We start from the raw sequence: 14,305 nt of genomic DNA on the forward strand, positions 1-14,305 counted from the left end.
CCTCAGCAAAAGCATAATACGATTTCAAACCAAGAAAGCCTGAAATATTTTGAAATGGTTAGGCACACAAAGACTAAGTCTACCAAAACATAGTACTTACCAATGAGACAATATTCTAACCCCTATCTTGTAGTAACACTATAATAATTAATAATCATAGTGATACTATTAAATAAATTTAATAGTATTAAAAGCCGTAAGTCATACTTCTAGGAATTTCTTTTGCAAAAAATCATGGATATGCACAGAGATTTAGAATAAGCATTTTCAAATGAAAATGCCTAAAAATAGCCCAAATGTCTAAAAAACCTCATAAAGTGACTACTGTTTATCTGTCTAACTTGAAGCCATGCAAGCAACAGAATGCACTGGAGACGAGCGATCCTCAAGTGAGGCATACAGAGCTCGACGGTATGTCAGTGACTAGGTAACAGACGATGCTGGGTTTAATGTATTTCTGACAACTTCAAGAACTGGGGGAAAGTCCATCAGGGCATGAGTTATAAATAAACTTCAAAAAACGGAAGACCTTCGGGGCACTGACCCTCTTGCACTGAATACGATCCTGAGGTCACCAGGTGCAGCAACACCTGTAACCATCCAAGGGACAGTCTGAGAGGAAACCCAGGGCGCCCGCGTCTCTGTCAGGCCGCGCTCCTCCTCTACCGTGAGCGAGGCTCCCAGAAGGCTGCTCCTCTCGCCGCCTGTATTTCACGAGAAGTTAAGATGGCAGAGCCCACTGGGTCCGCTCCTGCAGAGCCTGAGCCCTTAGCTACACAGCCTCCTGCTTACCCCAGAACGAGGACACAGACCGGACACCAGGGCTAACTCAACAGCTATTCTGATCAATAGCTTTCCCATTGGAAAATTTTTTCCATCAAAACAGCATCATATAATTATTCCTAAATATTATGAGTAAATATTACAGATGTTACCTAAGAAATTCACTTTTAAGCAGTAAAAAACGCTTTTATATATTTTATATAGGGGTGTGGAAATGATCCTGTTTGAAACAACAGTTCCGCTACTTTTGAAACAACAGATTGAAAACCACAGTTACACAAAATTAACGAAACGGAAAGGTGGTCCCAATTTGTTAAGTATGAAACCTAAAATTTAAAATAAAAAAATCCCCAGAACCACAACTCAAATCTTATGCATACAATATAGACCGAAAGGGTATAATCTGAGCTTAAAGAGATAATTAGGGAAAAGTTTTACAATTTCTCTAATTGCTTTTCTGCGTTTTATGGAGAAGACAACTATACAGAATGACCTCTTCAGTATGGAAAAGAATATTCTGTTTATTTTTTAAAGAACTCATATCAACACCTTAAAATCTCTATGTCTACCTCTAATTGGATCACCATTTTACCAAATTTCCCAGAAACACCAATCTAGTGCTAAGCAAAGACAGAACTCATAAAATGTTGAATGAATGAATAATTAATGAATGAAATATATCTGTAATATCTCTGTAGTATTAAATGACCTTTAACATAAAACTTACTGCAATAATGAGGATAATAATAGAGATTATGGCAATCTATTTACCGAATACACAGGCTACAGGAATCCACAGGAATACAAAAATGTCTTTTTTAATGAAGGCTTCAGGCTTAAGGTATATATAGATCCTAACGTTTAACAGTAGTGGGCTTGTTGAAAGAAACCCCCTCCACATCCCTGTGTCGTCATGTGTAATGGGGTCCACAAGATCTTCAGCTCTGGAATGGAGAAGGCCCTCACACAGAGACTCAGGCTGCACAGTGTGGCCGATGAGGCCCCCAAGACACATGTCATCTGGCTGCCTGCAGACTCTGTGGTGTCTAACAAACCATCTAATGTGCTCTGAATTCATTCTCATGGGCTGCAGGTATAGCACAATCTGGCTGCAATGTCCAGTTCCCATTTTAATTTTCACCTGCACCCTCCACACACACTTCATCGCAGAGTGAAACGGGATTATTTACCACTGCCTGACCACGTCGTCTTGAACTTCTGGCACCTATGTCTTGCTGTGGCCGCAAGGCTGACTCTGCAGTGTGGCAGACATCCCTTAGCTACCAAGGATCGCAGGGAACGGGCTGAGCACTTGTGATCTGGATCACACTGTCGGCCCGAAAATGCTACAGCACACCATTACCTCTTGCACTCAGGTCGTGGACATTTCCTCATCTTTTAAGCACCAGCTGAAATGCTGTCTCCACTAGGAGGAAGTGCGTGTGGCTGGACTGGTTTCTTCCTATGGACACTCCTGGCCTTTTCCTTTCCTGACTGAAATCTGTATTATAACTCTTTAGAGGCGCTACTAGTCACCTGTTATGCCTCAACGTCCTTCAAGGCAGGAAACATTTCTTGCATTGTCTTCACTGCCTAAAAGTGCTTCACTCAGTGTAGACGAGGGCCACATGCATGGAGTAACTCATGAAATGGGACGGTCCCTTACTCTGGCCAAGAAATAAAATCACCTGAAATTCAGGTGTATAAAGGATTACAAACCCCAAGTATCAACATTATAAAAAATGGAGAAGAACTTTACAATTTTAAAAACAGTCACTAAAATTGGATGGTGAAATAAACTCCTGACCTAGTAAGTGAACCCTGCTTTACGCTGTGCTAATTCGTGTTCATCAGAAGAGCGATTCCTTCCTTGAACACCACGCGACAGCCACGGACTCCACCTGCTTGGTAAAAACCCTTACCTGTAGTCACACCAGGGGCACCTGTAGGGCTTCTCTCCAGTGTGCACCCGCTTGTGCCGAGTCAGATGAGACTGGGTTGTGGAGGCAAAGCTACACTCATCACATTTGAAAGGTTTTTCTCCTGCAAAATATAAAGCAGTGCTATTCATGAATAATTATAAAAACTGGAAATGAAGGGCCAAACCTGTTACTAACAATTAAAAAGAAACTTATTTCCATAAAAATTTAAGAATATAGTTCAATGGGCTACTCACATTTGGGACGCCTGAATATTCACTCCCCGAGTGAGAAACTTAGAAGACACCACGATTCTTACTTCCATATTTGAATGGAGGCAAGGTACATATTATGGCGCTCAAATGTAACTTACACAAACTTAAACAAAAGCCTGGTCCAGCACTACATTTGGAGTCATTTGACAAACTATGTTACACTAGAGCCATTAGAAAAATCTCCCTGAGGATAAAAGCATGAAAAATCATAGAATAGAGATATTCTTTGAATATACTGTATAAAATCTTAAAGTTAAATATGAAGAAAAAAATAAAGCTCTAATTTGATACCAATGAAAAAACTGTTTGAGGTAAGGAAAATTTACAGTTCACTAAAGGTGAGTAAGAGGTCACCAAAGAAAAATAGGCCTCAAAGAAACACGTGCAATACTATTTCACAGTGTCCCCCGGATGGATCTAACCGCTCTACCCACACATGCACCTCACCCGTCAGCTGGCTCAGGCTTGCACGCTCACGGCTAGCCTTCCGACTGACATCTTTCTCTGCACTAACCACTCCCCCTGCGCACACACACATTCAAAGAAATAATCAAATCTCAGTTTTTAATTGTATTAGCCATGCTGGCTGGTAAGTACTTGAAATATGGCTATTTCATTCAGTATAAGCTTTCAATTTAAAAAACTGATATGGGATTTACCTATGTAAAAAAAAAAAAAAGTCTGTAGAGAATAGCTTGGGAATGTGAATCTACTTTCTAAGGATAAATTTTATCAAATCTAAGTGTCAGTCATGGATTAGATATAAAAATTTAGCCTCTGGACTGAGATGTGCTAGAAGTATAAAATGCACTCCAAATTTCAACATCCCAGAACAAGAAAAATATAATAATTTATATTGATTTCATGTTGGAAATGAAAATAATTTGATGTATTTCCGTAACATTTTTTTTTTAAGTTTCAAGCTTTTATTGGCGTTCCAGTTAATTAACATAGTGTGTGATATAAGTCTTAGGAGGAGAATTTAGTTATTCCCCACCTACATACAAGACTCAGTGCTCAGCATCACAAGTTCACTCCCCTTAATTCCCATCACCTATTTCCCACAACCCCAATCCCCCCAGCCCGCCTCCAGGAACCTCCAGTTCACTCTCTACGGTTGAGACTCTATACAGTTGGCCTCTCTCTTTTTTATTCCCCCATGTTCATCTCTTTTGCTTCTTAAATTCCATCTATTAGTGAAATCATAAGGTATTTGTCTTTCTCTGACTGACTTATTTTGATTAGCATAATACACTCTAGCTCTATCCACGCTGTTGCAAATGGCAAGATTTCATCCATTTTGATGGCTGAATAATATTCTTTTATATACATATGTATTTATGTATATATAGGAATACACACCACATCTTTATCCATTCATCAGCTGATTGGCCATTTGGGCTTTTTTCCATAATCTGGCTCTTGATAATGCTACACACCATGTCCCTCTGAATCAGCATTTTGCTCCCTTTGTACCCATTTTTGTACCATATTTGTACCCTTTGTACTGGGTGGTTTTGAATCACCTAGCAGTCCAATTGCTAGATCATAAGGGAGTTCTACTTTTAATTTTTGAGGAACCTCCATAATGTGTTCCAGAGTGGTTGCACCAGTTTGCATTCCTACCAGCAGGGTTAAGAGGGCTCCCCTTCCTCTGCATCCTAGCCAACTTCTGGTGTTTCCAGTGCTGTTAATTTTAGCCATTCCAATAGGTGTGAGGTGGTATCTCATTATAGTTCTGATTTGTATTTCCTTGATGATGAATGATGTTGAGCATCTTTTCATATATCTCTTAGCCTTCTGGATGTCTTCTCTGGAAAAATGTCTACTCATGTTTTCTGAATTTGTATGGGACCCCAAATAGCCAAAGCAATCTTGGAAAAGAAGAGCAAAGCTGGAGGCATCACAATTCTAGACGTTAAGTTACATTACAAAGCTGTAGTGATCAAGACATGATGATACTGGCACAGAAACAGACATACAGATCAATGGGACAGAATACAAAATCTAGAAATGGACCCACAACTATATGGTTGACTAATCTCTGACAGAGCAGGAAAGAACACCCACTAGAAAAAAGACAGTCTCTTCAACAAATGGTGCTGGGAAACTAGACGGCTCCATGCAAAAGAATGAAACTGGACCACTTCCTTATACTATACATAGAAATAAATTCAAAATGGATGAAAGACCTAAATGTTAGACAAGAAACCATCAAAATCCTAGAGGACAACACAGGCAGTAACCTCTTGGACACTGGTAAATAGCAACTCCTTAACTAAGTATGTCTTTGGAGGAAAGGGAAACCAAAGCAAAAATAAATTATTTGGAACTTCATAATCAACACAATCAACAGAACTAAAAGGTGACCTCTGGAATGGGGGATCTGCAAATGATACATCTGATAGAGAGTTAGTTTTCAAGATAAATAAAGAACCTATAAAACTCAACACCCAAAAAATAATCCAGGTAAAAAATGGGCAGGAGACATGAATAGACATTTTGCTCACTATTTAAAAAAGCAATTCACCTGTTACTCTTTTTTTTTTTTTTAACATGGTTGCCAGGAAACCTAAAATGACAAGTGTAGCTTCCATGACATTTCTGTTGGACAGCAATGAACTAGAGAAAACTTCACAACCACCTCCTCCCCCAAATTATTTATAATATACAATAATAATCCTCTCAGCAAATGTTATTTCTGAGAAGTTTTACACACAGATTAATTTTATGTATGTGCAAAATTCTACTTGCCACATCTTAATTCTGGTGTTTTTTTAATAGCTTTACAAGTATACTGACTTATGTAGAAAACAAAGGATGAACTACCTTGGTATAAAATTACTCTACATCAATTCCACTAGCAGCAAGACTACATCTGTCCTGAAGACTAGAATGTTTAGAGTCTTGTCCTATTTATGTGTCAGTTAGCTGAACACATTCACGTTTCAGCAGACGGCGTCCTACCTACTACTGCAGGCCGGGTGGCGGCTGGAAGAAGCCAGATGGCCTTCAATCCCAGTCCAGGTTTGCCATATTTCACTCCCTACCTGTCAACCGCCTGGACAAGATCAGAAGGGTAAAACCACCAAACAAGGAGGACAGCAGGACAGTTATGAGGATTAGAGAAGACAAAGCACATGCAAGGTACTTCTCAGAGGGTCCAATGCCTCACTGCTTCTGTGGCCTGTGTACCTGGAGTGGCTGAACACAGGTCCGGGCACACTGCCCTCCCACAGAGATGAAAGAGGGGGCACACCCCTGTGCTTCTCGTCAAGCTTTCCAAACCAATAAAAAGACAAACCTTTTTTTTTTTTTTAGACAAATCTTTTTATATACAAAACAATTATTTGGTTTCTCACAGTGAATTTAACATAGAGAAACCATTTAATGGATCCTACAAGGAAATACTTGATTTATTTTTGTAAGAATGAGAACATATGCAAAGCAGAGTAAAATCTTGGGAGTTGAGAGGCATATCTGTACCTTTCAGCCATTTATTCTCAAGATAAATCCCATCTATAACACAATTGAGTGGTCATTCAGGGTCAACTTGAATAACTTTGTTCACAGTCTCTAAACTGCTGGTCAAGGCACTTACATTGGTAGAGACAACTATACTGAACTTATACAAAAGCTCCCTTTCATGAGGATGGTGGATTTTGCTTTTGTTTGAGACAGCAGATGATCTTCCTCTTGTCGAGGCTGAAGAAAATCTCTATGTCTTCAAATTTGATATAGAAATATGCTATATCATAAAGACACAAACATCCGCATGGAAACATATCTGAAAACTTCTCCATTCACTATGAGAACTGAACTGCAAGACTATTTTAGCTACACACCAACGTCACAGAGCAGCTCACATGGACAACAGGAACACAAAGTGATGCACTCATCTGGATAAAACCACACGCATTATTAACTGTTTTGCTAACTTAATGTAGCTACACTGACCATACAAGGTGGACTGAAACTACCACCACAATCAAGACAATGAACACAGCCACCACTCCCCAAGGTCCCTTTCTCTCTCTGGCTCATTCCATCCTCAAACAAACTCTCATCTGCTTTCTGTTGCTATATATTAGTTAGCATTTTCTAGAGATTTCTATACATAGAGTACGTACTCTCTTTTGTCTGACTTGTATCAGCATTACTTTGCGACTCATTCATATTACGCTCCGAGCGTAAATATTTGTTTTTTATTACAAGCGGAGGAGTAGCATTCCATGATATGAATGCACCACACTTTGTTTATCCATCCACCAACTGAAGGACGTTTGAACTGTTTGCATTTTGGGGTGTTAAAAACTAAGCTGCTACAAATCTTTATGTGCAAGTCTATGCATGGACATGTATCTCTTTTCCTCTTGGGAAAACATCTAGGAATGGGTTGCCTGGGTCATTTGGTAGGTACATAATAATTTTATAAGAAACTGCTAACCTTTTTCCAGAGTGGTCTGACCATTTTACATTCCTACCAGCAGTAGAGGAAAGTTTCCACTGCTCCAAATCCTCACCAATACTTGGTACGGTCAGTGCTTTCAATTTGTATTTTTCTAATGATGTTGAGAATCATTTCATGTGCTTATCTGCCATACATTTATATTGTTTGGTGACATGTCTGTTCAAATCATTCAACCCCCTTTTAGTTGTTTGTTTTCTTGTATTTTGAGACTCCTTTATACATTACAAATACAAATCCTCAATAAGATTTGTGATTTATACATATTTTTCCCCAGTCTTTGGTTTGTCTTCACATTCATTCTCTTCACAGTGTCTTTCCATAGGGGAGTAGCTAACTAATGTATAAAGTTTTTAATTTGTCAGTTTATAATTTTTCAAGTTATGGGTTTTTTTTTCTAATTAAAAATCAGGCTTCTGATGCGGTATCTAAGAAATCTTTGCTAATCTATGGTTAAAAAGATTTTTCTTCTAAATTTTCTTCTAGAATTTATATAGTTTTCAATTTTATATTTAGAACAGTTTGGAGTTAATGTCATACATGATATGATATACAGATCAAAGTTCATTTTTACTGCATACATATATCCAATTAGTCAAGCATTATATATTAAAAAGGCTGCATTGTCTTTGATCCTTTGTCAAAAATCCATTGACCATACAGACGTAGGTCTGTTCTGTAATTTCCGCTCCATTCCACTGATAGATGTGACTTCCTGATGCCAATACCAGAGTGACTTGATTACTGTAGCCTTATGGTAAGCCATGAGGCCAAGTTTGTTCATCGTCCTCAAAACTCTTTCAGATAGTTCCATTTCCAATTTTAGTACATGTGCTGCTTCTGCTTGAATTTTAAAATCGAGCTTGTCAATCTTTTAACACCAACAAGAAGCTTGACGGGATCTGAATCTTTTGAGTCCATGAACATGGTATGTCATTCTATTTAGGTTCTTTAATTTCTCTTGGCAATTTTTTTGCAGTTTCCAGTGTAGGAGTTTTGTACATCCTTTGTTAGATTTCTCTCTACATATCATACCTTGTTCACAAACAACTGACAACTACAGGCATGGATCTACCCTGTTCCCCTGATCTATCTGTGTAACTTCAGGCCAATACAATACGGTCATGACTATTGTAGCTACATAATAAGAGATCAAGTTACGTAGTACAAATCTTCCATTCTTAAAATAATGAATATAAGTAGTCAAACAATAAAAGATGTTTTTTCATTAAGCAAGTAGACAACTATATCCTGATGTCTCCTTATTCCATTCAAACTAGTGTCTGAAAATATGTCGTGTCACAACTCACTGCTAAATTGTTTATTCAAATAGCCTTGGGGTAGGCATCTTTAATCTAGACATTTCTCGTGGATTTGGCAGAAATCTGGAGAGGATAGAGGGTGACATTATGGACTCACTGTCTGAGTTAGCAGTGTAAATGAAAGGTCATTTAAGCTCTTCAAAGTTAATTTTCTTAGTTTAGAGATTTAACATAAGCACATAAAAAACAAGGTTAACATAGCTTATTTCATCTAAATTTTTATGACATTTTTATATGACACAACTGAAACTTAAAAAACACTTTTAAAGAATAATTTCATTTATATTCTCTATAATTCTACTAATTTGGAGTTCACATTAGGCTAGCATTATATTGTAAGGAACTATAAGTTATCATTTCATACTTGACAACATTAGCTTAAATCGTGTAACACTAAGAAATTTTGAATTATATTTTTTTTCTCTAAAAACTATAATGCTACCAAAATATGCAACATAAAAATCCTATACTATAAGCACTAAGTAAAGGAAGGCTCAAGCATGCGTGTATGTGTAGCTTCCCGGAAGGGGAAGAAAACAATGTCAATTTTTACAAAGTACAATTTAATCAAATCTGTGCATAACAGTTAGTTTATAACTCATTCATTTTGTTACATGCCCAGTGCCACTGTTTAAATATATTTTTTCATCCACAAATGATAATTTCTTCAGGTAATTTCAGGAAATTTCTTCAAGTAATTTTTTTCAGGGAACTATATTTCAGAAACATAGAAGAAGTTTTTGTGTTTGTTAGGCTCAATATATAGCCCAAGAAATAAACTCACTTTTTAGGTTGTAAAATTTGAAAATTATATATATATATACACACACACACACACAATATATATATATACACACACACACAAACACACAGATTTTAAATAAGAATTCCAGTTTGCTAATATTTGTCCATGCTTGAACTGAGACAGGCACTACATGAAGGGGTGCACACACTTGTTAAGGACTGATCAAAATGACTTAGTGCACTGGGAACAGCCCTTCTGAAACCTCCGTCATTCCAGCACCGATCAGGCGCGAGGCATTCCCTACTCTTGAGCTGTGCTACCGGCAAGTCAGCACGGCCACCGGCACCCACCCTACTCAAAAAAGCAGAACAAAGGCAGCCTTCCTTTCCTTCTAGTCCCCTTTCTGTGACCTAACAGTGCATATTAAATCGTGTTGCTCTTCACACTCTCCTTTATGAACAATAATCTTGGCCAAAATAATCATTAAGAAATGTTCTGCATCTCAGGTAGCTCTGATAGAAAAGTAAAGAAGGTCGGGGTGGGGGAGGGGACGCCAGAATGGCTATGGATATAGAGCAGTGCCCTTTGTGTGTCAACGATCTGTCAAAAGGACTGCACACTTCTCATGGAAACTCACACTTCGCATTCCTTTGGGCAGGCTGCTGGTTATTAAACTGGCCAAGACCCTTCAGCTACACGTGAGGATCTGCTCCTGTGCCCTTGAATCAAGGGTCTCTGACAGGTGATAAAAGTAAATCTTGGAATGGAAGATGTTTTGTGTCAGCCCCCTAGACAGTCTGTATTGCAGGAGGGAATTATTTACGCCATTTGGAACACTTTTGATACCTATCCCTTTCCAAGCTGATTGTGATTTGCGTGGGCACTCTGTGGTAAAAAGGTAAACCATGTTGAAGAGGAATACATCAGAGAAATATAGATTTCAAATGCACCATACAATTCTGGCCTTGGGAAAGAAACAAGTTGTATGTTGCTTAAATATTACAAATCCAGCATAAAAGCCAAGGGCCTAGACTGAGTTGTACTAAGCTGTTTGGTTGAAGCAAACAGTCTTCAGAACTGACTTTGGTATTAAAGAATCATGTTTGATTTGTGCCACAGAGGCAGATAAATGCCACGAAGACAGATGCCTCTGTCTGTGAGACACTGTCCTATATGGTATAAAGTTAATAGCAAAGTAATAAGGAGCCTCTGGACCTGACATAAAGTACAAAGTTGTGCCTGCTCGACGCTGGCTTCCTGATCGATCACCTATAAGCGCCCGTGATCACAGCGCGACGGTCCTCACCACCGGGGAAGAGGGAGCTCCTCCGCGCTGGTAGAGGTGGCCCAGGGGGCCCCACGGGTCCCGGGCCCCAGCAAGGAGCGACCAGGCAAGCAACAAGGACCACACGGCAGCAATACACTGAACACACTAAGAATAAAGCACTCCACATTAGCACAGGTTCACACACACACACACACACACACACCCCACTCCAAGCTTCTCCAAGACAGCTGCCGAGGAGGGCTGGGTTCCACTGGGCCTCTCCTGCCCCTGACCCCGATTCCCTTTCCATAGATTCACGGGTTGTGGCCACAGGTCGCTCCTGTAAACTGAAAGGGGACTTCCATGTTGACGGAACTGAGTGTAAGTTTCCAGCATCATGCTAAACACTGGAATTTGCCCACCCTCGATAAGAACTCTTACCCCATTCAGAGACCTGAATCATACACTCACGATCTGAAAGAAGTGACTGGCATTAGTTTTTACTAATCTTACAAATACCATGATGGGCACTGGAGCCACCTATGGCGGTTAAATATAACATACCAAGATTCAAAATGTCCCACCAACAACCTATTTCATGTGTCTTCATTTCATGCCAGTCTGGTGTGACCACCGAACACCCACCATCACGGTCCCCAAGGAAAAGCCCAACATTCAGTGACAGATTGTGTCACCACAGGATTTATCATCTAAACTAGGTCACTTTTGATAATAAAACAGTTCTGTTAATAATTAGAAGGGACAATGCCATTAACAGCACTGTCCCGGGCACATATAATTTACAATTATTAACATAATTACTTATACGACCGACTAGGTAATCAATTTTAATGAATATTTAAAACTTTCCATTCTGAACTGCTCCTAACTGAGGCACCTACTTGGTTTGACTCAACCATTAAGGATGCGGATCGCAAGAGGACTGCTGCTCCGTGTCGCTGTCTACTCAAGTTGCTCTCCGTTCTTCAGAGCAAGAAAAACAGAAGCAGCAAGAACCTAAAACCACACCCACTGGCCCCAACTCGCAGAGGGACTGCCCCTGGAGGACAGGTGGATACGTGGACCAAGAAGTAGCTGGGCGGGGTGGAGGGGGACCCTCTGGATAAGCCGGGAGCCAACTAAGGAGGCCCGGGTGAGTAAGGAAGTAGGTGGGGACGCTGAGGGGAGAGGGCTGCGCCGGAGAGCCAGCCGGCCTCGAGCCTCACCCACCACATCCACGGCCAAGTCTTGCCAGCAGAGAGAGCCTGGTGCGTCTGCACGTGGCAGAAAGCTCTCTCTCCTCCTACGTCCCATGTATTTGCACTGCACATACATGCAGTAGGGCGACTTTTTTAAACATATACAAATAGGTGACTCCAAATCTTAGGTCACTCAAGTAGAAACCTCAGCAGACCCTCAAGCACAGGGGTGTTACAGAAATGGACAAGACACGCCACGGAGGGCCGAGCGCTGGTGCTGGGCACCGGGCGGCCGTACTGACCTGTGTGCTGGCGGCGGTGCTTGGTGAGCGCGTGCCGAGTCCCGCCGGCGAAGCCGCAGAGGTCGCACAGAAACGACTTCTCGCCTGTTGCAACAATAAACAGATGAGGGACTGCGGAGGTCACAGATCATTAAAACATATCTATCAAGGCTTTCAGGGTTACTAATTCCTCCAATCAAATGTTTCCATGTAAATATGTCAAATGGGAATGAAATTACCACTGCGGTTTATTGACTGTGATAAAATCTGAAAAGCACCACTGAACATAATTACATACTTGTCAGACCCATAAAAATTAGCTTTATTATCAATGGAATGGTTTTGTACAACTTCATTTCTGGTAGATGTCTTCCAGATGGGGCTGCTTTATGCACTTGAACAGTTTTTATGCATATCCTGATTTTTTTACAATTCCCATACATCTGGCCTTTCTGAGCTGAGTAAAGATTGCTTGGAATAGTTAATATACAGTATCTAGGATTCTGCTTAAATAAAACATATTGAATTTTCCAACAACTGAAGGATATTGAATTGGTTTTACCTGATTCTATCAGGTTCTTCTTTAATAACTTCCTACTTAATAATATGAATTAAATGGTTTCCTCGCACACACTGAAGATCCCAAGTAACAATAAAATCCACATTACTCAGCACCAATAACAATTCAGTGCTGTTTATGTTTCTCAAACTTACATGGCATAAAAAAACAAGTCTAGGGATTGCTAAAGAAATTGTAGAAAAACTTCAATTATTCATCTTTAATGACAGTCCTGGACGGAATACCTCTGCAACAATTAGAGAGATTTGGCAGAGTCAGTATTTGTTAAAAGTGTGTAAATGCTCATTTTATTTAAGCATTTTTACACAAGTGAACACTTTCCCCTACAGTGTAAAAATGCAATCTATCTTTTTTCCAGCAGCATATTCAGGCAGTAAGCGCTGCCAAGCTGGGCAGTTTATCCCACAAGGCTCAAAGGGAAGGGCAAAAGAGAATAAAAATGCTAACCATGGAGCGATACAGCGAAATTATAAAATACTTTTCCAGAAACAAAATAAATCATTTGTATCTATTCTTATGTACTTTACTCATCTAGATGTTTAATGCAACAAGTCTTTCAATGGTTTTGCCCCAGTCAGCTGGCTTTGTTCTAAAACATTTTGGCATTTCATAACAGAAATTTAGCTCGATGAATTTGGAAAATGCTGGCTGCCTTTGTACAGTTAGAGGAAAAAAATAGTAAATATAGGAAGGCAGAATAACTTCAGTGACCGCAAAGAGGCCCTTCACTTGTGAGCATTATTAGCTTTTGTCATGTAGATGAACTTGCATTAATAAAGAGAGTTTTAAAGCAAATTATGTATAATCTCATTTCCCAAAGGTATCTGAAAATGTTCACTGTTATCATTTATGAAATAAAGTTGAATTTAAATATTTTTCCTCTTTGCTTTCCTATTTTGGGGTTAAGTTTGTCCCTTGGCATCATCATCTCAAGATTTAAAAAAAAAATAGAGTAGATGGCTGTGAAGAATAAAGTTTAATTATAATCACTCATTTAATTATTTAATCAATTTGGAATATAAATCTTGCCAACCAGCCATATTATCAATTAAATAACACTGAAAATAGACTTTTTAAGAATCCCATAGATAATTTGCTCGTTAATATTAACATACTACTCTATGTGGAGGCAAAGCTGTTCCCCGAGATGTCTTTCCTAGCACGGTGCTGGGGGCATGAACCCCCCGTGCACGCGTGGCCACACATCTGTGCCCGGTCTCCCCCATGCATGCCTGAGAGCACATGTGTGTGTGGAGCCGTGTGGCGGTGGAAGGGCTGTGCCACCCAACTAGGGAAACCTCTAGTGTGACAGAGGGTCCTTATTACTCTGAGATGCAGGAAGACGGGGATTCCTTTCTCCCATTTATGAACTTCTTTGTGACCTACATCTTTCTTGTAACATAAAAACAGAAAAATTCTCATGAGATTTATACCCTTTACAAGCAGACATGCTGCAGAGATATATG

At 39.6% G+C, this 14,305-nt stretch overlaps 1 protein-coding gene across 2 annotated transcripts in view; it reads right to left on the reverse strand.

Moving 5' to 3' along the window:
* The window catches only part of TSHZ1 (teashirt zinc finger homeobox 1), a 634,721-nt gene that overhangs the window by 355,402 nt on the left and 265,014 nt on the right, over window positions 1-14,305 (reverse strand). For both annotated transcript variants that reach the window (XM_044242800.1, XM_044242801.1), the window contains 2 exons: window positions 12,281-12,364; window positions 2,706-2,826 (listed from right to left, as the gene is read on the reverse strand). In XM_044242800.1, the coding sequence (XP_044098735.1) occupies window positions 2,706-2,826; window positions 12,281-12,364 (205 nt within the window). The remainder of the gene's footprint in view (window positions 1-2,705; window positions 2,827-12,280; window positions 12,365-14,305) is intronic.

The sequence above is a fragment of the Neovison vison genome, chromosome 3 (genome assembly GCF_020171115.1).
Source record: "Neovison vison isolate M4711 chromosome 3, ASM_NN_V1, whole genome shotgun sequence".
NCBI classification, from domain to species: domain Eukaryota; kingdom Metazoa; phylum Chordata; class Mammalia; order Carnivora; family Mustelidae; genus Neogale; species Neogale vison.